The 22,737-nt window shown below is 45.6% G+C and overlaps 1 protein-coding gene across 2 annotated transcripts; it reads left to right on the forward strand.

Moving 5' to 3' along the window:
- Positions 1–2,604: 2,604 nt before the first annotated feature.
- On the forward strand, positions 2,605–20,627 carry LOC144888263 (E3 ubiquitin-protein ligase Trim36-like). Of its 2 annotated transcripts, XM_078765946.1 has the most exons (5): positions 2,605–2,710; positions 18,019–18,402; positions 18,862–19,165; positions 19,464–19,535; positions 19,934–20,627. In XM_078765946.1, the coding sequence occupies exons 1-5, from the start codon at positions 2,695–2,697 to the stop codon at positions 20,268–20,270; spliced, it is 1,113 nt and encodes a 370-aa protein (XP_078622072.1). In that variant the 5' UTR covers positions 2,605–2,694; the 3' UTR covers positions 20,271–20,627. The 2 variants fall into 2 exon arrangements, with proteins under 2 accessions (XP_078622072.1, XP_078622071.1); XM_078765945.1 differs by lacking the exon at positions 19,464–19,535 and having other exon boundaries at positions 2,653–2,710.
- Positions 20,628–22,737: the final 2,110 nt, after the last annotated feature.

The raw sequence follows: 22,737 nt of genomic DNA on the forward strand, positions 1-22,737 counted from the left end.
TACGAGGATATAAAATACTGTATAATTAGCAGAGACCCATGGAAACCCTTCCTTTATGGGTGGTGTATAGGCAACAAAGCACTGCCCTCTAGGCTTCCAGAAGTTTACGTTTTAGTAATGTAAAGGTCGGGCATGGCAATTGTGAATATGATGGGTTCGACGATGTGAGTCGGCCTAAACTGCATGAAAATCTAAATTCCAGGGGGTGGAGTCCGCCTTCATACTAATGACGTCATTGTGGATGGGGTCAGGTCATCTGTCCAACCAATGGGAGGAAAGAGAGAAACAGACGAGCATAAAACTGCTGCTACTTTAATACATAGATGGTTTTGGATTGGGGACGATCTGTGATGGTGGTATCTCCAGCATCATTGATGTTGGGAATGGAACTACAACTCTGGCTCGATCATCTCAGCTTCGGCGAGTGTAATCCTGTGCCATTAGTTACACATCTGCAGGTAGAGATTCAGCAGCAGCGTATGAAGCTTAAGTTTGACAAACAAAACGGGCCAAACCACCAACATCAAAGGAATTGGACTGGGTGCATGTTTGGTGTAGAAAATATCATGGTTTTGGATCTGAAATGCTGGAGAACAGCTGTCTCAAAGACCTGGAGGGAAGAATCAGATTGATGAGAATGTGGAAGTTGGTACCACAGGCAGGGAAGAAAGAGGAATGAATGAGTGGAGGGTCAGCAGTGATCCTGGATTCCAGTAGTTTCACTAGATCCTGGATTCCAGATTCCAGTAGCTCCCCAAGCTCTGTGTGAGCTGTGTTCCCCAAATATTCCTGCAGGACACACAAGATCTGCCAGCAACCCTCTTATGGTGAGACTGCCAAAATCTAGGCTCTCTATTCACCTTCACTCCTTCATTCCTCTTTTCTCCCGCCTCTGGAACAAACTCCCTCGCTCTCTTCAATCCCACTCCTCCCTCCAGGTCTTTAAAACAGCTGTTCACCACCATCTCTTATCTTCCCCCATCAAAAACCTTGATCTTTTCTACTCCCGTTAATCCACCCCAAATCCACCTTTTTCAAATGCCGTTTTCTTTCCTGAAACTCCTAATTGTGTCCATTTGTTTTATCCTGTGTACTCCACCCCAGCCCTCTGCCCTCCACAGATCTACCGATGTTCTCAAGTGTTGTACTTCCCTTTATCTCCCTCTCTCGTCTCCCGCTCCCTTTATTATACGTTTTAGGTGTTAGCTCTTATACGAACCTCGGCTACACCAAAAAAATACCATACATTCATTACCGAGTTGCAATTTCTATTGTTTGCGACTCCTGTCTGTGAATCACTAGTGTGGATAAGTTCTTGTGATGCAGTATGGATAAGTTCCAAATTAACATTCCAAGGCAGAAAAAAGACAATTTGCCATGAAAAGCACATTATTCAGTTTTATGGGTTTAAATTTTTTTTCTTTAAAATGTTTTTTAAAACATTTAAAATTTTAAAAACAAAAAATTTAACAAACATTTTAAATGTTTTGCCAATAACTTTGCTGATAAAACAACAAGTTCCCATCAGGCTTTTAAAATTTAATAGCAAAAGAAAAAGTAATTGAGAAGTTTTACTGCAATACAGTTGTTTGTTTATGTCTGACAGAGTGGTCAAGGCTATAGAGACTTTAAAGACCTTCATGCCAGCTGACATTCCCAGCTTCCAAGGGTTCCAGTTGGATGTGAGTCAAGAGCTGAAACTAATCTCTAACTTGTCCTTTTGGAAAGGTAAGTGGCAAAGGAACAAGGCAAGTATTGAGAAGAAAATGCTCTACTGTCATTACACCTATTAGTGCTTTTAATGCGCCTCTCACCCTTCACCTTAGACAACACACACAGGAGAACACAAATCCTTTCTTGAGCAGAAATATATATATATATATATATATATATCAGATGCCTCAGGAAGGCGGACCTGACACTTAAAGTGAAGCAGGAAGAGGGTTTATTAGCCCATCCCCCGCACAGTGAGACATGGGGTTTTGCAATTGTGTGTGTGTGTGTGTGTGTGTGTGTGTGTGTGTGTGTGTGTGTGTGTGTGTGTGTGTGTGTGTGTGTGTGTGCGTGCGCGTGTGTGTGTGTGTGTCTCCATATGTGCGTCCGTCTGTCAATCCAGGACATAACTTTATTTTATTTTTTACCAATTAAGCTTTTGTCATCAAATATTTAACAAACCTTTATTATGAGAATATGGAGAGAACACAAATGAATAAAATGTACAATTTTTAAACTGTCATTTTCGTCAATTGGGAGGGGGGGGGAGGGGGAGGGGGAAAGGGGAGGGGGGGTAAAGGGGCGGGGAAGGGGAGGGGGAAAGGAGGGGGATGGGGGAAAGGGGAGGGGGGGGGGGAAATGGGGGGGGGGAAGGGAGGGCGAAAAGGGTTTCCCCCTTGACTTCCGTTTCCGGTCCCTGGAGCAAGGAAGCGTCTTGGAGCTCTCTGCACGGCAGCAAAAGTTATAGTATTTTTTCCATTCGTGTTTTTTTTTTTTTTTTTTATACAACATCGAGGCTCGTGAAAGAGCCAACATTAATCACACAAAAAGACAAACCGACACACAAAACACAAAAAACAAGGGGAGCGCGGCAGACAAGATGGGGAGAGAGGGGGAAGGACACAAAAGAGAGGGGGAAGAGGGGGAAGGACACAAACACAACATTTGAGAGCAGGGACATCGGGTGTTCGTCAATCGTCAATGATCGTCAATCAGTGTTCGTCAATTCCTACTGGTTTTTTTATTGTGCATGTGTTGCAGGGTGTTTTCCAGTTGGTGTTGATTTGCAGTTCTTGCAAACTTTTGTATAATTTAATCCTTTTCTGTCCCACCGCGTGCGCGGCCTAGTTTATCTCGGCTTCCCCTACCCCCATAGGTGTTCTGTGAATTTAAGTTCTTTCCTTCGCTGTATTGCTTATTTCTTAGATTTTCGCTTCTCCCCCTAACTTCCCCGAACATCGACCACTTGTCTAACGTTTTAAATCTCTTCAAAGTCTCTTCACGTCTCTTCTCGTCTCGGGAAGTAACGTGACGTCACGTCTCTTCAAAGCTGTGCATGCGCGCACGCTTTCGAAGTTAATAAGTAACTGTTCACAATTGTGTTTTTGTCGTAATACCGGCTTTACCACAGGTCGAAACTTTATCTTTCTTTCGGTGTGTAGGTAACTATTGGTGTGTCTCTAATAGTATTCTTGGTGTTGGTTTTTCATACCTGTGTACAGAATCGTCGGTTTCCTTTCGGCGCTCGCAATTCCTTTCGGTCTCTATTTTTCACGTTCCACGTTCGGTCTCTGTCTTTGTTTTCATCCCAACTCAAAAAAATAAAAAAAATAAAAAAATAGATATATATATATTCCCTTCTCTGTTCTTATCCGTTTCGTTCTTATTTGTTCGTTCGTTCTTTGTTCACGTCGTTAAAAAATGTTCCATCTGTCCCCTGAAGAATGGTATTCTGTCATATACTATAACACCTTTTTCTTCTTCTTCTATAAAAGGATGCTTTCGACTTGCTCACCAAATCTATTCATTCCAAAAAAAAAATCCATCTCTTAGAGTGCATCTTTCATTCATTCCCTAAACTCTCCAGAACTCCACCCATCCTTCAGCATCCTCAAACGTATTTTTGACTCGAAGGTCGCAAGAATCTCATTTTGCAAGAAATGTTCGTTTCCCATTAATCGTACATTTTTCAAAATCCAATCTCACCCCTCCCCTCCAAATCTTCCCCATCACCCATCCCTTTCAAATCTTCCCCTTTGCCCCTCCCCTCCAAATCTTCCCCATCACCCATCCCTTTCAGATCTCCCCCCTTGCCCCTTCCCTCCTAAACTCCCCCCACACCCCTCCCCTCTGAGACCCTCCCTCACTCCTCCCCTCCTAGACTCCCCTCTCACCCCTCCTCCTCAAAGCGTCCTGCCCGCTTCTTCCCCCTTCCAACTCTCACCTTCAGCTCCCTCAACCTTCTGCCTCACTCTTCCCCCTCCTCAAACAACACCTCACTGCGCCTCACCCATTCACCATCAAACCTTTTGTCCGCCCCATACTTCCCTTTCTCCAAGCTGTTCTGAAATCTCTGACGCACCTTCAACAGCTCTCCCTACCTCTTCCTCCTCTTCCACATCATACCGTACCGCTCCCCCCCCCGTTCTGTATCCGATGCTCCCCCTTCCTCTTCTTTAACAGTATGGACCTCAAACATCCGGGGCCTTCGCTCAAACTTGACTGATCTCTCCATACAGGTTGCTTCTGACAAACCAGACGTGATCTGCTTAACAGAAACTTTCCTCCTTCATGATGTCTCTGATTCCTTGGTGTCTCTCCCAGGTTACTCCCTCCTCCGGTATGATAGACCTGAGCCTCGTCCTGGAGGAGGGGTTGCTATCTTTATAAAAAACTATCTTCCTCACTCGCCCTGCACTGCCCTCTCTCCACCTCACCCCCAGGAATACCTTTGGCTACGGCTTCCCCTTCGCTCCCACCTTTTGTTCATATGTGTGTTGTACCATCCACCAAACAGTGATGACTCCATCTACATCTCGCTGTCTGATAACATGGACCAACTTCTATCTACCCATCCCAACTCTCTCTTCCTCATATGTGGTGATTTCAATTGTCACCATGCCAGTTGGCTGGGTGTGGGTACCTCTCTCACCAGCCATGGCTCTTCAGCAAAGGACTTCTGTGACTCACTGGGACTGACACAATCTGTCAATTTCCCGACCCGGATCTCAATCAATGGAGCATCTTCTCTTCTGGACTTGGTTATGACTAACTTCCCTGAAAATGTCTGCTGCTCTTCTTCTGCTCCAATCGGCTCATCTGATCATGTGCTTGTTAAAGTGGACATCTCTCTGACCATTCTCAGAGAGCCTCCTCAGCGTCGACGAGTCTGGCATTTCACTCAGGCCAACTGGCATGGTCTTCAAGCAGCCATCAATCATCTGGACTGGTCTCCCATCTCTACCGCCTCTGACATCAACTCATCCTGGGAATTCTTCCAAAGTAAACTGCTCTCTCTCATGCACAGATTTATCCCATCTCGTCTTCAGTTGTCATACCCTTCCTCCCGTCCATGGTACACGGAATCTTGTGGTGAGGCTATTGCCCAGAAACAACTTGCTTTCGTCTCCTGGAAAGCAAATCCAACGGAAGGAAATCTCATTTCCTTTCACAAAGCCCGAAACAAGTGTGTGTCCACCCTCAGCAGAGCCAGGAAACAATATCTCTCCGTTCTCAAGACCGAACTCTCTTATCTGTCTCCCTCTTCCAAATCCTGGTGGCGTCTGGTCAAATCTGTTTCTGGTGTTTGTTCCCCCTCCACCCCCTCCCTTACTTCAAATGGCTACACAGCTGACTCCGCACGTGAAAAAGCTGAATGCATCAACTCTGTGTTTGCCTCTAAATCTTGTGTCCCAAACCAATCCCTCTCTACCCACCATACCCAGTCGTACCCAGCTGCTCCTGGACTCCATGTCCTTTCCTCCTGACAAGGTGGAAAAGTTTCTGTCAACCCTCGACTCTGATTCTGCAACTGGACCTGACGGCATCAGCCCACGCGTCCTAAAATCTTGTTCTTCCGCTCTTTCACTCCCTCTCTCTGTTCTCTTCACACTCTCTTTTGCTCAAGGTCATCTGCCATCTGCTTGGAAATCTGCCAACATCACCGCTTTGCACAAAAAAGGTGCAAAAACAGATCCAAGCAACTACAGACCAATCAGCCTTCTCTCAATTATCAGTAAAGTCATGGAATCCATCATTGCTTCAGATATGAAATCTTTCCTCTTCTCCAATGGCTTGATCTCTGATCATCAATTTGGTTTCAGACCTGGTCACTCTACTCTGGACATGCTGCTTCTGCTTTCTCAGCAATGGATGGAGGTCCTCAATGCCAAACAGGAAATTCGAGCTGTCTCCCTTGACATATCACGTGCCTTCGATACGGTCTGGCACCCCGCCCTGCTCACCAAACTCTCCTCTGTTGGTATCCATGGAAATCTCCACGCATGGCTGGCGGACTTCCTCTCTAGTCGTAGTCAACGTGTGGCCCTGAATGGGTTTCTCTCATCTCCTCTTCCTGTTCAGGCTGGAGTTCCCCAAGGCAGTGTTCTGGGCCCTGTGCTTTTTCTGGTCTTCATCAATGATCTCCCCGACTCTTGAAAATCCTCTCTATCTCTTTGCTGATGACTCTACTCTCTGTCGCTCCATTCTTCATCCCTCAGATCGACAGTCTGCAGCCTCCTCACTCTCTGCAGACCTGGACAAAATCACAGTCTGGGCAAACAAGTGGCACATGTCTTTCAATCCTGACAAATCTCACACTCTTACAATGTCTCTCCGAAAAGACCGACTGGACAACCCTCCCATCTACTTTCTGAATAATCCTCTCCAAGAAGTTCTGTCACTCAAACTTTTGGGTCTCACTATCTGCCATGATCTTTCCTGGGAAAACCACATTTCAAATCTGGCCTCCAAAGCAGTCGCCGACTGGGCATCCTCCGTCGTGCGAAGTCCTTCCTTGGCACACCTGAGCTCCTCACCACGTACAAGGCTTTCATCCGCAGCTCAATGGAATACTGCTCTCCCCTCTGGGCTGGTGCTCCTGCCTCACACCTAGCTCGTCTTCACGCTGTTGAAAGCAAAGCATTCAGAATCATTGGAATCTCCCGCGATGAAGCTAACTCCAAGGGCCTTTCACTCACTCACCGCAGGCAGGTTGGTGGTCTTTCCGTCTTCTACCGACTCCTCTCTGGCCTTGCCCCCCCAGCTCTCTCTGGGCTCTGTCCCGCAAATATTCCTACAGGTCGCACAAGATCTGCCTGCAACCCTCTTATGGTTAAACTGCCAAAATCAAGACTCTCTGCTCACCTTCGCTCCTTCATTCCTCTTTTCTCCCGCCTCTGGAACAAACTCCCTCACTCTCTTCAATCCCATTCCACCCTCCAGGTCTTTAAAACAGCTGTTCACCACCATCTCTTATCTTCCCCCATCCAAAACCTTGATCTTTTCTATCCCCGATAATTTCACCCCAATTCCACTTTTTGAAATACCAACTTCTGACCTGGAAGTCCTTGGTGTCCTTGTGTTTTATACTTCTCCCACCCCCCACCCCCCCACCCCTTCCCACGCCTCCTCCCCCCGAGCCCTCTCCCTCCCACACATCTCCCTGCTCTCAAATGTTGTGTGCTCTCAAGTGTTTGTGTGCTTCCCATTCTCTTGTCTTCCGCTCCCTCTTTTTATATATTTTGTTTGTCTGGTTGATTTGTTTGTGAAGTAAATGTCAGCTCTTTCACGAGCCTCGATTAAGTACACAAAAAAAAAAAAAAAAAAAAAAGGGAGGGGAGAAGGGGGAGGGTGAGGGGCGAGAGGAGAAGGGGAAGGGGTAGGAGGGAGGGGGAGGACGGAGGGGGAAGGGAGGAGGAGGACGGACGGGGGAGGGGGAAGGGGGAGGGAAGGGGAGGGCCAGTCAACAATGACGTTGCAGTTCTCATGGTCAGAGAGCAGCACAACAATCGCGACATCGTCCTGCATCTTCGCAAGAGCACGAAGCGGATTTTGGAGACACCGATCCTGTGACCCACGCCCTCCAGTACCGGCGTTGCCGGGTGGGGGAGGGGAGATCCGTACATTCCCAACCCGTACATTCGCCCTCTCGACTCAAGCTCGTATTCGATTCATATTCGAAATCGAAAGCGGAAATGGGAAATCCTTCGTATTCGAATTCGTAAACACGAAATATGAATTAAAATGTAATTCATATCGCACAAAATCGACACAAAACACGATCGCATAAAGGTGAAAAAACGCAATGGCTTTTCGCCCTGAATTACGTGCAAACATGTGACGTGTGACGGGATGGAACATCACGTGATCGCTCTGAGCGAATCAGCGAGCTACTCGCACTGGCTGAGATTAGCGGGTACTTCACTGAAATGCGCTGAGGTAAATATGAATAAAAAATATGGATCTCGTCAAATATTGTCTCGGCCATGTTCGTCCCAGGCTCAATGGCCATGTCTATGCCAAATATCAAGCACGTGAGCCTCTCCGTTTCGGAGTCTATCGGTAACATTACACACACACACACACACACACACACACACACACACACACACACACACACACACACACACACACACACACACACACACACACACACACACACACACACACACACACACACACAACTGTGTTTTATATATATAGAGAATATTATTTTATACCATTCGCGTGTGTTTTGCTGTGCGTGTACAACAATTTTTTGTCAGTGTTTAAGGGTTAGACGTGTGTTGACAAGACGCTCGCTAAACGACTTTAGTAAATTCGGTCCGATGTTTTGATTTAAATCGCTTAATTCTTAAACAAGGGCTGGCAGGTACACAAACTCGGCTCCAAGCTGTCTACCCTGGGTTCGAATCCCAACCAAGCTATAAAGTGGCATCGTGGTGATTCATAGGCAGTGTGAATCATCATTTCCAGGATCGACGTTAAACGGGAATCCCGTCTGCTGGCGTTAGTTGGTAGACCCCACGCCACGGTGTCCTTCAATATTTAATACAGCATGTCATTCTATTCTTCAACCGATCTTCTTCCTGTGACTTCTTCTTCATTAGCCCACCTTTCTTGAGGGGTCGGCCGGGGGAAGCTTGGTCTGAGTTTGTCACGAACCGGTTGGCCAGGCCTGACGTTCCACTAGTCAGGGCAAGGATTTGTAATTTGTTGAGTGTGCCTGCGATAGCTCGCCTACTCTTCGCGAAGGACACCTTGAGGTATTTAACGTCCACAAACGAACGTCGGCAGACGGGACGTCCGTTTAACGTCCATCTGAGGGATCGTAAACACATTTATGACATTTTATAGCTGCGTCGGGAATCGAACTCACGACTGGCTGCGATCGATGGTCGCAGGTCGCCACGATTGATCGTACAATCGGTCGCTGATCGCCACCACTAGTCGCACGATTACCTACGATTGATCTTGCGATTGATCTTCTCCAATCGTTAGTGATCGCACGACCACGCGTACCACCAATCATACGATGACCTACCATAAGTCCTAAGAGCAATCGCTGTTTGCGATCGCAAATGGAGAGCGTAGCAAACATTGACGATTGGTCGTATCTCGGCCAGATTGCCATCAATCGCACGATCCAGAAATCGTACGATCCAGTGTGACTGAGGCCTAAAACGCTAACCTACACCCATTAAGGAACATATATATTTAATATTGTCACGTCCCCAGGTTTAACATCCCAAGAGGACGAATGACCGAAACGAGCTTTAACTCCGAGGTGTATTTCAAACTTGGCGTGATTATCTTTTCGCGCTCGCGGGAAGGTTTGAAGCCTAACCTGATCGGACAGCCGAAACTGGGTTAATCCGAACCCACAAACAAAGAAACGAAACAAGACAAGAAATTGACAATCAACAACTAATGATTTAATGAAAATAATGAAAGCAAAATAAAAATGTTGAGGTAAAAACTAATAGTAATAGGCTAAGGTGTGGGGCCCTCCAAACAGACTCAATTACAGACACAGGGAGAAATAAAATAAAATAAAATGATTTGGTAATTGGCCAGCACTCAGCTTTGCAGTTCAACCGAGGACTTGTCAACGTTTGTCGCCTCCAAACCACCACGCGGAAGTGCACAAAATTGCGCAGAGTTGCGCTCCTCAACGTCCCAATGTGAGGTACTTCTCACGATGCCGACTGCCCCGAACCTCCCTGGTTCAGTCTCTTTCCACAAGCACCATGAGTCAAAGATGCGCCACCACCCACGACCAAGCCAGAACAAAGAGAAAATGTGACCACCTCCAACAACCACCAGCACAAAGAAGTGAAATGCGACTGCCTCCAACAAACGGCAGGACAAAGAGAAGCGAAATGCGACCGACTCCAACAAACGGCAGGATAAAGAGAAGCGAAATGCGACCGACTCCAACAAACGGCAGGACAAAGAGAAGCGAAATGCGACTGTCTCCAACAAACACCAGGACAAAGAGAAGCGAAATGCGACTGTCTCCAACAAACACCAGGACAAAGAGAAGCGAAATGCGACTGTCTCTAACAAACACCAGGACAAAGAGAAGCGAAATGCGACTGTCTCCAACAAACACCAGGACAAAGAGAAGCGAAATGCGACTGTCTCCAACAAACACCAGGACAAAGAGAAGCGGAACGTGACTGCCTCCAACAAACACCAGGACAAAGAGAAGCGGAACGTGACTGCCTCCAACAAACACCAGGACAAAGAGAAGCAGAACGTGACTGCCTCCAACAAACACCAGGACAAAGAGAAGCGAAATGCGACTGCCTCCAACAAACGGCAGGACAAAGAGAGGCAAAATGCGACTGTCTCCAACAAACGGCAGGACAAAGAGACCAAGATGGCGACTGGCGACTGGCGAGACAGCTTCTCTTTCCTTCAGCTCTCCAATGTTCCACTGCTGACGTTATACTCTGTCCAATCACACAGCGCTATTCCATCATCCATCTCGCCTCCACCAATCACAAAGGCCCGGGAGTGGCCTATTCATTACGAGTCGTCAGGGGGCGGAGTCTAATCTCTGTTCGGGAATGTGCGGATGACGTCGTTCCCTTGCCGATCAGCAAATGCTGTTTCTGTCGGACCTGGCAGCGTGGTGAGCGAATGAGTCCATTACATTGCTGTCGTTGTTTTACTGAGTCCTCAATTTCCTGGCTGGCCGAATGTAATGAAACTGAAGGGAAGACCACAGGAGGCAAATTACACACTGGGAAATTAAGCTTTAAGCCCTATAATTAATTAGCACAAAAGCCACGCCCCTTATGGCGACACGCAAACGCTCTTACCCGGGCAGACAGCCGATTTACGTACAATCAGATGGATTTTTCACGGCATACGGAGCATTCTAAACCTACACGATTCTAACTTTCCTAAGGTATTCCATCATTTCCATGCCTATCCCCACAAACGTAACACTATTTTAATAACACACACACTAATTAAGGGAAATTTAATATCACCTTTCACATAGCTACAAAGGCTCAGTCACATATAGAGCGATTTTTTTTAATCCCCCCCAAAAATCGAACTTTTCTTTTTTCAAAAATTTACATTTTTTTTTTTGGCCTAAAACACTCCCCAGCACGCACTGATGAACCTCCAAAAGTATGACAAAGATCCGCTCAGCCATCTCTGATAATGGCGACACACCCGCACACACGGATCTCTCATAGTAAAGAAGATCGTGTTAATGATTGGATGCTACAAATGAAAAATATAATCCTGATCAAAACTGTACATCATGTTTTAAATTGACGAGGTTTCTATTCGTGTTAGCAAGACGATCACATTAGATATGTACATCTTGTTCAAAAACAATTTTACATATTTTTGTACTCTCCTATATACAATGAATTTCATTTGGAAATACAATTGAAAAACCTTCCTTAGATTATTTGTATCTATTACAGAAGTTATGCAGTTGTCTCTTTGTTAAGGTGGATTTAATAAGCAATTTTTTTTTCTTTTTTAAAAAGTTTAACTCTTCTAGGATTCAAACAGATAGTTTATACATGTGCAGTCAATTTTCTGTTCTTGTGCAACATACAATTTAATCTCTGATCTCCTCTTGGCTCAGTAGCATAGCAATGTACAGTATATGCTAAGAGATATGCAAAAGCAAAATCCCAGTACAATGGATGATAAAGTGGGTAGAAGATTTACATCATGTTCCAAGACCTACAGCGATATAAATGCATCGGAAATAAAATAAACATATGAAGTCAGTTTTCAGACCATGGCTAATATTATATATATATATATATATATACACACACACACACACATATACATATACTGTTGAAGGTATGGTGTTTGAAGTTTGGGTTGATGCCACGAGCATTGTGGCCATTGATGATGTATGATATTGCGATTGGGCATGTAGAGAGGATGGAGGTTGTGGTGAGTGGGTTTGTGAGGAGGTGGTTGGGAGTGCCACGCTGTTTGACGAACATTGCCTTTTATGGTCAGGGTGGAAAACTCCAGTTTCCCTTGACATCATTAACCGAGGAGTTTAAGGTGGTGAGGGTGCGGGAGTTCATGATGTTGCGGGATTCAAGTGATGCAGTGGTAAAGAATGCTCTCCCAGAGAAGAAGGGAAGTCGGAAGTGGAATGCAAGAGCAGAGGTGGACGAGATGGAGGAGCGGTTACAACAGGAGGAGGTCATGGGGATGGTACAGCACGGGAAGCATGGCTTGGGGTGGATGGAGCATGAGCGATGGGGAAAGGCATGTGTGAAAGAGAGGAGGAAGATGGTTGAGAGGGAGTTGAGAAGAAAGGAAGAGGAGGGGAGATATGTGAAAGCAGTCGGTCAGGCACAGCAAGGTGCTTGGACTAAGTGGGAAGGTGTGCGGGTGAGGATATTGAAGTGGCAAGAGATTTGGAGGATGGAGCCAATATTGTTGAATTTCCTGTTGCGGGCAACTTATGATGTGCTTCCGTCACCAGTAAACTTCAGATTGTGGGGGTTGTTGCAGGAGAAGAGATGTTATTTGTGTGGAGGTGTGGGAACGGTGCACGATGCACTGAGTGCATGCTCAGTAGCATTGGCAGCAGGAAGATACAGGTGGCGACATGATCAGGTGCTGGCGGTGGTGGTGCAGATGGTGCAACAAGAGGTGCTGAGATCGAGAGAGAGAGAGAGAAGAGTGGAGAAGGAGACTGATGGGGGAGAGGTATGATTTGTCAAAGAGGGCCAAGTGGAAAGAGGTGGAAAGAGGAGGACGAGGTGGAAAGCAAGAGGGCTGTCAGATGCTTGTGATTGGCAGGTGGTGGCAGACCTAAAGCCACAATTGGTATTCCCAGAGGAGATCTGTGTGACAAGGTTGCGGCCTGACCTTGTCATTTGGTCAAGTGCAACAAGACAGGTCATCTTAGGAGAGTTGTCGGTACCTTGGGAAGAGAACATGGAGGAGGTGCACGAGAGGAAGAGAGGAAAGTACAGTGAGCTGGGGGCAGAGTGCCGGGAGAAGGGTTGGCGCGTTTCGTTTCAGCCATTTGAGGTGGGGTGTAGAGGGTATATTGGCAATTCCTTTTCTGCATTTCTTGCTAGGCTGGGAGTGTGTGGGACAGAAAGAAGGAGGATGTGTGACAAGGTGGCCCAGGTTGCCATGAAAGGCTCATTTTGGATATGGAGGAAGTTTATGGAGGCACGTCGAACGGTGTAGGTTGGTTGTGTGTGTTTTTTTTGTTTTTGTTTTTTTTTGTTACCATTATCACTTCTTATTTTGTGTATATGAGTGAGTGGGTGAGGGTGTGTGTTTTTGCATGAATTAATTTTTGCATGAATGTGTTTTTGTGTGTTGAGTGGTGTATGATGTAAGTGTAGATGGTTGTTTGGTTGGTGTTCTGTATGTATGTGTGTGTATGGGTGTGTCTGTGTGTGTATGAATGATCTGGTGTGTTTTGTTGGTGAGTGGTGAAGGGTATAAAGGTGGGTGTTTTGAGTGTTCCACCATGTTTGTTTGGTGCTGTGGAATCTGGATGTGGATTTGTTGTTGTTGTTGTTGTTCGCACTGGCTGGGGGTGGGGGTATGTACGCATCCCAGTGCAGTTGCTGCATGTGGATGTGTACGTGCCCCTGCTGGCCCACCCTAGCTGACCGTATCGAGATTGAAGGGCCGAAACGGGATGATGCTGAAGACCTCGACTGAGGACCCGGTCAGTGCGGCACACTTGTGACCAGGTGTGTTTTGAACTTATATATATATATATATATTTATATATTGTGCTGTGGATGACTATCAAGACGGAGCACCCACGGATGACCAATTGAGCTTACTTTGAGGCGTTATTCAATGGTGGATTTCACTATACAAGAGGGAGAGGGGTGAAGGGGGGGGGGGGGGGGGAGGGGGGAGAAAGAGGAAGAAGGAGCGGGAGCTTTTATCTGACGCGATCTGGGCAGTCTTCAATCCTGCGGAAATTAATCTCAAACGAAATGGAATTAAATGTACAAAAATAAGATTTATTAAACCAAACCCGAAACAAGGACGCGATGGCAAACAAATGTCCTAAATCGAGATCCATCACATCAGACGTATCAACAAACAAAGGAGGATATAAATTAAAAGAACGTTGTGTGTGTGTGTGTTTGTACTGGGCTTAGCTCTGTCCGCAGTGTGTAAGGGATCGTCAGGCTCCGAGCGCAGTCGTCTGACGCAGCTCCGGTTGGCGGGAACAAGGCCCCGACGCGCCCCCATTTACTAGGCCTCGATAAGGCCTCTCGCGCCAATTGAGCGAGCGGGTGTGCAACCCACCTCCTCAGCCGTGCAATGCTTTCCCAGATTCGGCACGGTCACAGTGCGTTGCACCCAATGTTCGGATCCGAAGGGAGAGAGAGAGTCAAGGGTGAAGGAAGGCGTGAGGGCAGCAGGAGAACCCAGGAAAAGCGTCTACGGCGAGGGGAAGGACGTCCGGGCGTGAAGGAATCCAGAAACGAGAAGAAGCAAATGTCAGTCAGCCAATTCTTTTACAGCCCGTCGTCTGACCTCATCGATCCTCCCTTTCAATCCCTGCCGGCCAACATCACAGGCGCAATTCTCTACCCTGCCATTCGGCGGCCTTCGTCCTGCCTTTGTGTCTTCCTTCCACCCATCAATGGCCAGCTTCTTGTCCCCATCCCGACCAATCACGAGTCCTTCTGGGCATGGCTATTGCCTGGGCTTGCTCGATGTGTGTTGCTATGCCAGCTGGTGATGTGGCTGGCTGTGGCTCCAGCGGCAGTTCCCCGAACTGGCTTCCAGTGAGTTTTATTGTTATTGTGGCGGAGAGGAATTTAAGTAGTGTGTGTGGTAAAACTAATGGGCCTAACTAATGTCTATGGTGCGTTGCCATATGGGACAAAGGAATGATCACAAAGGGGATGATGTACGTACAAGGGAATTTTACCCTCATGCCCTAATCTAGTTAACAAGCCCCGCCCCCTTGTGCCGGGGACAAAGACAGAAGCTGAATCCGACATTCGGGCTACAAAACGTATCACATTGAGATTCCCTATCACGACAACCGGAGCATGATACCGACACAGATCCACCTGAATCTATATATGTCCCTACCCTAAAATTCATAACAGTGTCCCCCCCCCTCCCTCCCTGGAACCGTAGCCGCTGCTAGGTTCACTGCAGGTGCTACCATTCCAGTCTTAACACTCACTGTCTCACACTTAATTAACCTATGAAATTAACTCATGAGGGCTGTGGGAAGTGAACCGAAGCTACCTGCCTCTTCTCCTTAACATGCTATCCCCTTAAACAATCATCACATTTCAAATATTTACAAAATTATTATTCATCGTTCCTGTAAATAACCTATCTTAACCACAAACTCCCGCGGTGACGCTATCTCCGAGGGCCTTTCACTTAATCACCGCAGGCAGGTTGGTGGTCTTTCCGTCTTCTACCGACTCCTCTCCGGCCTTGCTCCCCCAGCTCTCTCTGGGCTCTGTCCCCCAAATATTCCTGCAGGTCGCACAAGATCTGCCTGCAACCCTCTTATGGTTAAACTGCCAAAATCAAGACTCTCTGCTCACCTTCACTCCTTCATTCCTCTTTTCTCCTGCCTCTGGAACAAACTCCCTCACTCTCTTCAATCCCACTCCTCCCTCCAGGTCTTTAAAACGGCTGTTCACCACCATCTCTTATCTTCCCCAATCCAAAACCTTTATCTTTTCTACCCCCGCTAATTTCACCCCAAATCCACTTTTTTGAGGTGACTTTTGACTTCTTTCCTGGAAGTCCTTGGTGTCCTTGCGTTTTATACCTATCCTGCCTCCCCCCAGGCCCTCTCCCTCCAAAAACATCTCCCGATGTCCCTGCTCTCAAATGTTGTGTTTGTGTGCTTCCTCCCCTTCTCGCCCAATCTTGTCGACCGCTCCCCTTTTTATATACTTTGTTTGCTTGTTTGTTTGTTTGTTTGATAAATGTTAGCTCTTTCACGAGCCTCGACTCTGTATACAAAAAAAACAAAAAAAAAAAACCTTAACCGAAAACTTGCAAAATTTCAAAAACTCCACGAAACATTTGTACAACCCCTTCCTACAGACCGCATCCCCCGGTGGATGCCACAAGACTCAACGTTACGTGCGGGGCCATCCCATGGCACCCCAAATTTTGCAAAGCACCCCATCCCAATGCTTGTTGCACGAGCGACAAGCCCGCACCTCCTGGATTCCCCATGCTGAGTTGTTTACCATGAGCCACGTTTCAATTGTTTCCATTGAGCAGTTTCGGAGATTTAGAGGTCCAAAGTTTTTCGGTTTTCCAAGAGTAGACACACGGTGAAAATTTAGTGTCAATCGGACCAACATCTGCCGAGAAAATGAATTTAAACAAGATGGTGCCTGTACCACGTGACCTATGACGTCATAATTATCACATAAAATTATACATGAGTGGATGCATACAAAAGTTCCTTGTCAATCAGACCAACTGTTGAAAAGATTTTTTTTTAATGCAGACACGTACGTACGCAGGCCGATCGCTTGACCCCGCTTTTCGCTTCGCAAGCGCAGGGTAATAACTAGAAAGCATCTGAAAATGCAAACTCAATCTGCATCCCCTTTGTAATCAGACATCTTCTTCTTCCAAATGCTAAACATGACAAAAACATCCAAAAAAATACAAAATTAAAATTCACGATTTTATGCAACCTTGACCTTTGACCTAAAATTAATCGGTTTCTAGTTTTTGATTAGTGAACCAATTAAATGATCCAATATGCGTATTGTTAATATTTCATGTCAATTGGATAAAAATTGGAGATTTTATGTGATGCTGACCTTTTGACCTTTTGCCAAAAATTTCAATTTGTATTCTCCACATTTTCTTAATAAAACTTTGTTGAAATTTTGATGACAAAACTCAAATGGTAAAAAGTAATGGCCCAGACACACACACACACACACACAAACACACACACACACACACACACACACACACACACACACACACACACACACACACACACACACACACACACACAGTGTTATTTGGAGAGAGAGCAGTTTCGTACGGGTGGAAATCACAATTGTTTTGAGAAATTTATAAAACCACGCATCTTAGGACACCTGCTAGAACCCCAAATGGTTTCACAGAAAGTTTGGTGGGGCAAGCCTCAAAACTGAGGGAATAGTTCGGGGACAGACAGACAGACCTGCTTTAATATATAGATATATGAAGAGAAAGGCAAATCCAACCAAAAAAGTAACTGGATCTGCTCCGCTAATTTAAGTAACAAACAAGCAAGAGCAGACCTGATCTCAGGCTACGTTTCACCTGCTTCTCAGTGAACTTCTTCAGGCCAACAGAGGAAGCTCGCTGCGAAACAGGTAGCCTATATAAGGTAAAATAAGGTAATAATAAGGTAATAATACATAAGGTAAAAAGTATTCACAAATAAAATCCTTTTTTTTGGTTCAATACAGATAGCATAGTTAATACAGATCTTCAAGGAGGCACACACTATTTAAAATCAATACATTTTGCCCTCTTTTTTGACAAATTCAACCTCCACCACCCGATGTTGCACCAACATTTCACGGTGAGCAGTATACGTAGCTCAGAACTTTGGATCTGAGTGAACCCAATCGTGCAACACAATGAACTTTTTAAATGTCCATGAAATAATTTAAGTTGACGGATTAACGTAAACTTTTCCCATTACTGGGGACGGGTACTTTTCCTAGTAATTTATACTCCACACGTGGACTTTAAAAAAACAACTAAGAACCAGAATTTATACTTATTGTATTCAAATAAAAGGAGAAAAGTTTCAGCTGCATTAAATAAATGAGAAAACAGTTATTTTAATTTATCCACTTTTTAGTTAGGTCTTCATTCTGTCTGTGATTAACATATTTTATCTTTGTAAATTTCTGTGGTGATAGAATATCGTGGTGTAATGTTACGTATTTCAAAATTCTGCTGCAAACATCTCTTGCTGTTGGACATCTAACATCCTAACTCTCTCATCTTGACCCTTAGCTCCCTTTCCCCCAGAACTCGACACCAAGAAGTGTTCAGCTTACGGAGGGCTGAACATCCACTGGTCTTTACCCCTAGACTCGGGTCCTGCTAAAAGCTTCCGATTAGAGTACCAGCTCATTGGCTTCTACGAAGCAGGGTCTTCAGCTAATGAGGCAGTCTGCATTGAAGAGCTCGACGTGCCCAAAGATTCCAGGGTAGGAATGAAGGAGAACCATCAGGAGTGGATTTGTGGACCACTTGTTGAGGGATCTGGAGCAGCAGTGGCGAGCGTGACGGCTGTTTCTCCAGCTAGTGCTTATGCTGTGAGGGTGCAGGCCTTTGGGCCCGCGGGGTCCAGTGACTACAGTCAAGAACTGATTATCTATACTACTCCTGCTGAAGGTGAGATCTCCACAGCAAATTACCATGGACCACCACCCAGAAGGAGCATTTTGCAAAGGTCACATGGATTGTCACAAGTTCACATTAACACCTTCCTGGGCAGCCCAGTATCTGTCTTAATGGTTTCGTCAACAGAACTAAATGTTTACTAAACCTTCCATTTAAGTGTAATTATTTTTTTGTAACCTACTCCCATTCCACCACCAACCAATCCAAACCATCCTCCTTATATGCATAGCCTAAAATACCCCTCCCCATGCCATCACCACAATCTCATGAATCTGTAATATGCCTCTTACCTGACCTAGTCTTACCGTTCCATTTACTCTCCCTTGATTGGTAAACTTTCATCCCAAACATGGTTCATGCTAACACGAACACAAACCCAAATTTAATTTGTTAATCAAAACAAGACAAATCCTAACCATTTTGCTGCATTTGTTTTACATCCCGGCCTAGTGCTATGGTTCCGACTTGACGACCGCAGTGGCTACAATAAAGACTCCCTAGAGCTCAGTGAAGACCGGAGGACCGTCTGCAGCCAAGCACCATTGGGCATCGTCGCCCAGCTGGCCGAACGCCCGTGCCCAACTGGCACCTTTCTTCCTGTTGATCACATCGTGGGCGACTTCGCCATCACCAGGGGCCGCCACGCATGGGTTGTCGATGTAGACCCGTCGTCGTGTGTAGTACGTGTTGGTGTGGTGAATGCGACCAAGCTTCCCGACTGGTTCTCAACATCACGCCAGCTATCTAGCCCCAGGTGCTCCATCCGCTATCACTTTCACACAGAGTAATGAGGCAGAAAATAAGAGGTGTTAATCAAATATATTTTGAACCACATTTTTAGAGAAAGCACAGGTGATTGGGAAATCTAAATTTCGGTTTTTTTAACCCACCCCTTGCCCGAGGAGGGATATGATACTGAAGTAATAATCTAATAAAACTATTTGCAGCAGCAGAGACAATGGTGTTGAGGTTTTAGCCTCCTGAAACCGTGTCCAGCTCACAGTTGTCCCCGACCTTGACCCTAACCCACATGATCAATCTTCCCATGCAAGACCATCCTCTGGCTGCCTGCTAGCTCGGGAAACGACGGTCCGCAAGCTAAAACGCTGTGGCTGTGTGCCATGGTAAGGCCCACTCGCATCCTCTAAGCTTGTTGTTTTTAATCTGTAAAGCTCTTTCCTAACATATGTGGCTGTCCTCCTGGTTTCCTTTCTGGGAAAAAGCAAACTTTTCTCGACCGGTGGTGGTTAAGGGCCTGCGGCTGGTTGGGTTCAAGGAAAGGACTATTGATGCCATCTCAATGCCTTTGTCTCTGCTGCCTATTGTGCATTTCTTTTGTCAGTCTGTTCAACATCTTTAAGCGTCATCATCGTGTCTTTCTTATGATGTATTTGAAATACTGTATTGTTTATAATTGATATTGTAGACAAAGGTCACTCCCTCATCTACCTACGTGTTACCCCCCTAACCGCGGTCCTGGACGGACGATGCAATCGAACCTCTATCTTTTTTCATCTTGCAGGTTTGAACAAGACAGTGGGCACGACAGCGGAAGTGAGGAAGTCGAGACAGCACAGCCCTCTCTTCTCATCACCATCGCCCGTGGACGTCTCTTTCTCCCTCGAGGTCAAACGGTGTCTGCAGCCGGGTCGACCAACATGGCCACCGAAGCTCTGCCCCTACCTCGCCGCTTAACGGTCTGCCTAGATCACGATGAAGGTTGGGTCGCCTTCTACAATTCCGACGGAACTCCCAGCTGTTTCTGCCGCAGGCTGGTCGACTGTTCAGGCCCGGTTTATCCAGCTTTTGGAATGTTGGGTGGTGGGAAACTTCGAATCCACCCACTTGATCTGGGCTAATTGTGACATTATTTAGATCGTATTTTGCCTCCATAAGAGACATCTAAAGCAGCATGCGTTTCTGATATTTTGCTGGTGAGGGAGTTTGGACTTCCTGATCAATTAACAATTAGTAGGAGATTTTGATTAATTAAAATTACATCAAAACTGATGAGGCATTTGGGACCACCTGATCAAAGAACACCTGGTGTGAGAGTGAATGGGTTATGGTTTGCATAAAACTTTGGTGCTGAGGGCAGAATCCTGCATAAAACTTGGGAAGCAAAACATCGTTACTTATAATTATAATCATTAGAATGATACAATTAACTTATTATGCTGAGGCAAAAGCATGGAAATTGTGGACGGTGCGATGTGCCGAAGCACATGTCGGGTCCTCAATAAGGAAGTGAAAACATGGAATGGTTTCTGTTTTAGACTCGACACCTGTTACTTTGTCACCCCAATGATACTTTTATATCTCTGATACTAATAATTTTATATTACCAGTTTGTTTTATGTTCCTAGGGATCAAATGTTACAGCGGGTGTTTTTTGGTTTTTTTCCAAGTTGCAAAATTCAATTCTCATTGAGTCATGAATAATACACCGCAGTAAAGGCCCAGTACACCACATTAAAGGCCTAATACACCACAGTAGAGGCCTAGTACACCACATTAAAGGCCTAATACACCGCAGTAAAGGCCTAATACACTGCAGTAAAGGCCTAACACACCGCAGTAAATGCCTAATACACCGCAGTAAAGGCCTAATACACCGCAGTAGAGGCCTAGTCCACCACATTAAAGGCCTAACACACCGCAGTAGAGGCCTAGTACACCACATTAAAGGCCTAATACACCACAGTAAAGGCCTAATACACCGCAGTAGAGGCCTAGTACCCCACATTAAAGGCCTAATACACCGCAGTAGAGGCCTAGTACACCACATTAAAGGCCTAATACACCGCAGTAAAGGCCAAGTACACCGCAGTAAAGGCCTAGCCTAGCGCTAGACGTAAGGCCGTAATGACGTCCCAGACATAATTCCATAATGACGACCCCGTAAAAAGAGTGTGACAGACAGAGGGACAGATAAATATGGATACTTTAATGTACAAATGAAGATATCAGTGCACGTACTTGATATTTGAAGAAGAGGAAGAAACACTTAATGGAATTGTTCAAGGCCTTGTTGCTAAAATGGAACCACCCTTGTGATTTGGGACCATTGTGTCCTTGATTAATTACTTTCTGTCATCTCGGTTAAGTCCAAACGAATCTGTCTCATCTGTAAAGGAAACGATAAGAGAGACCAAGCCATTGTGAGTGAACTAAAAACATAGCAGACCTCGTCTGACGTGCTTCTGATAGCCATAATTAGCACGTAATTAACTTATTAATCCTATAGTGAAAGGAAGTGATCCGCACTAATTCAAAATGTCCATTCCTTTATTGTTTCAAGAAATGTGAAACTATCAGCGTCAGCTTGCTCACCTTGACATTAATTATTTAATTTTGGTCTTCACTCTGGACCTCCTTTACCAGTTCACCATTAATTTGTGAAACTTCCTGTTGTTGATGAACAATTTGCTTCCCAGCTGGACTATCCATGTGTTCTCTTTCTCCATCTCCACATTTTGAGTAGTTATGGGTTACAGTAGGGGATAGGACTGATCTATGCATTGTTTTGTAAATCTAAAACAGTCACGTGATAATTTAACCGAAGCTCCAATGGTTGCTCTTTACTTTCCTTAATTCAATTATGAGACTGGTTGTAATTTGACCGAGGTTTCATTGATAAAAGGCTGAGTAGTGTATGTAGGGTAATACTGCCTCTATGGTGGTTTTTTTTTTTTTTTTTTTTTTTGTATACTGAATCGAGGCTCGTGAAAGAGCGAACATTTATTTCACAAACAAATCAACCAGACAAACAAAATATATAAAAAGAGGGAGCGGAAAACAAGATGGGGAGAGAAGGGGAAGCACACAAACACAACATCCGAGAGCAGGGAGATGTGTGGAAGGGAGAGGGCTTGGGGGGAGTTGGCAAGCAACACCCATTGCCTGCTTTCCCATGGTATACCATGGTATAAACCAATACCCATGGTATAAACAAAGGTTCACCAGACTCGGTGGTGTAATAGTCAGAGGGTCCGCTCAGAGTTTGAGGGGTCAGTGGTTCAAACTGCGGCCGAGTCATACCAAAGACCTTTATAAAAATGGTCCGTGCTGCTTCCTTGCTTGATGCTCAGCATTAAAAAGGATAGAGTATGCACAAAGCACTGGAGAGGCAATGGCAAACCACCCAGGATAACCCTTGCAAACTGTTTCAGCAGCACCGACGCTGGTGTGGTACAGGAGTATGGTACAGGATAAACAAACGATCAGGTCAAACTGGAACCACCCAGGTGGGCATGACACCTTCCTGATCAATAAAACATGATTTCTGATTCATTTTCCACCTTTTGCGTCCATCGCAGGATGTAG

Source organism: Myxine glutinosa, chromosome 11, assembly GCF_964187855.1.
Source record: "Myxine glutinosa chromosome 11, kmMyxGlut1.1, whole genome shotgun sequence".
Taxonomy (NCBI): domain Eukaryota; kingdom Metazoa; phylum Chordata; class Myxini; order Myxiniformes; family Myxinidae; genus Myxine; species Myxine glutinosa.

Excerpts from the sequence above, each read along its gene's own strand:
- LOC144888263 (XM_078765946.1), top strand. Across the intron at positions 19,166-19,463 it reads CGCCAGCTATCTAGCCCCAG|ACCATCCTCTGGCTGCCTGC; the intron begins GTGCTCCATCCG and ends TTCCCATGCAAG. Across the intron at positions 19,536-19,933 it reads CGCTGTGGCTGTGTGCCATG|GTTTGAACAAGACAGTGGGC; the intron begins GTAAGGCCCACT and ends TTCATCTTGCAG.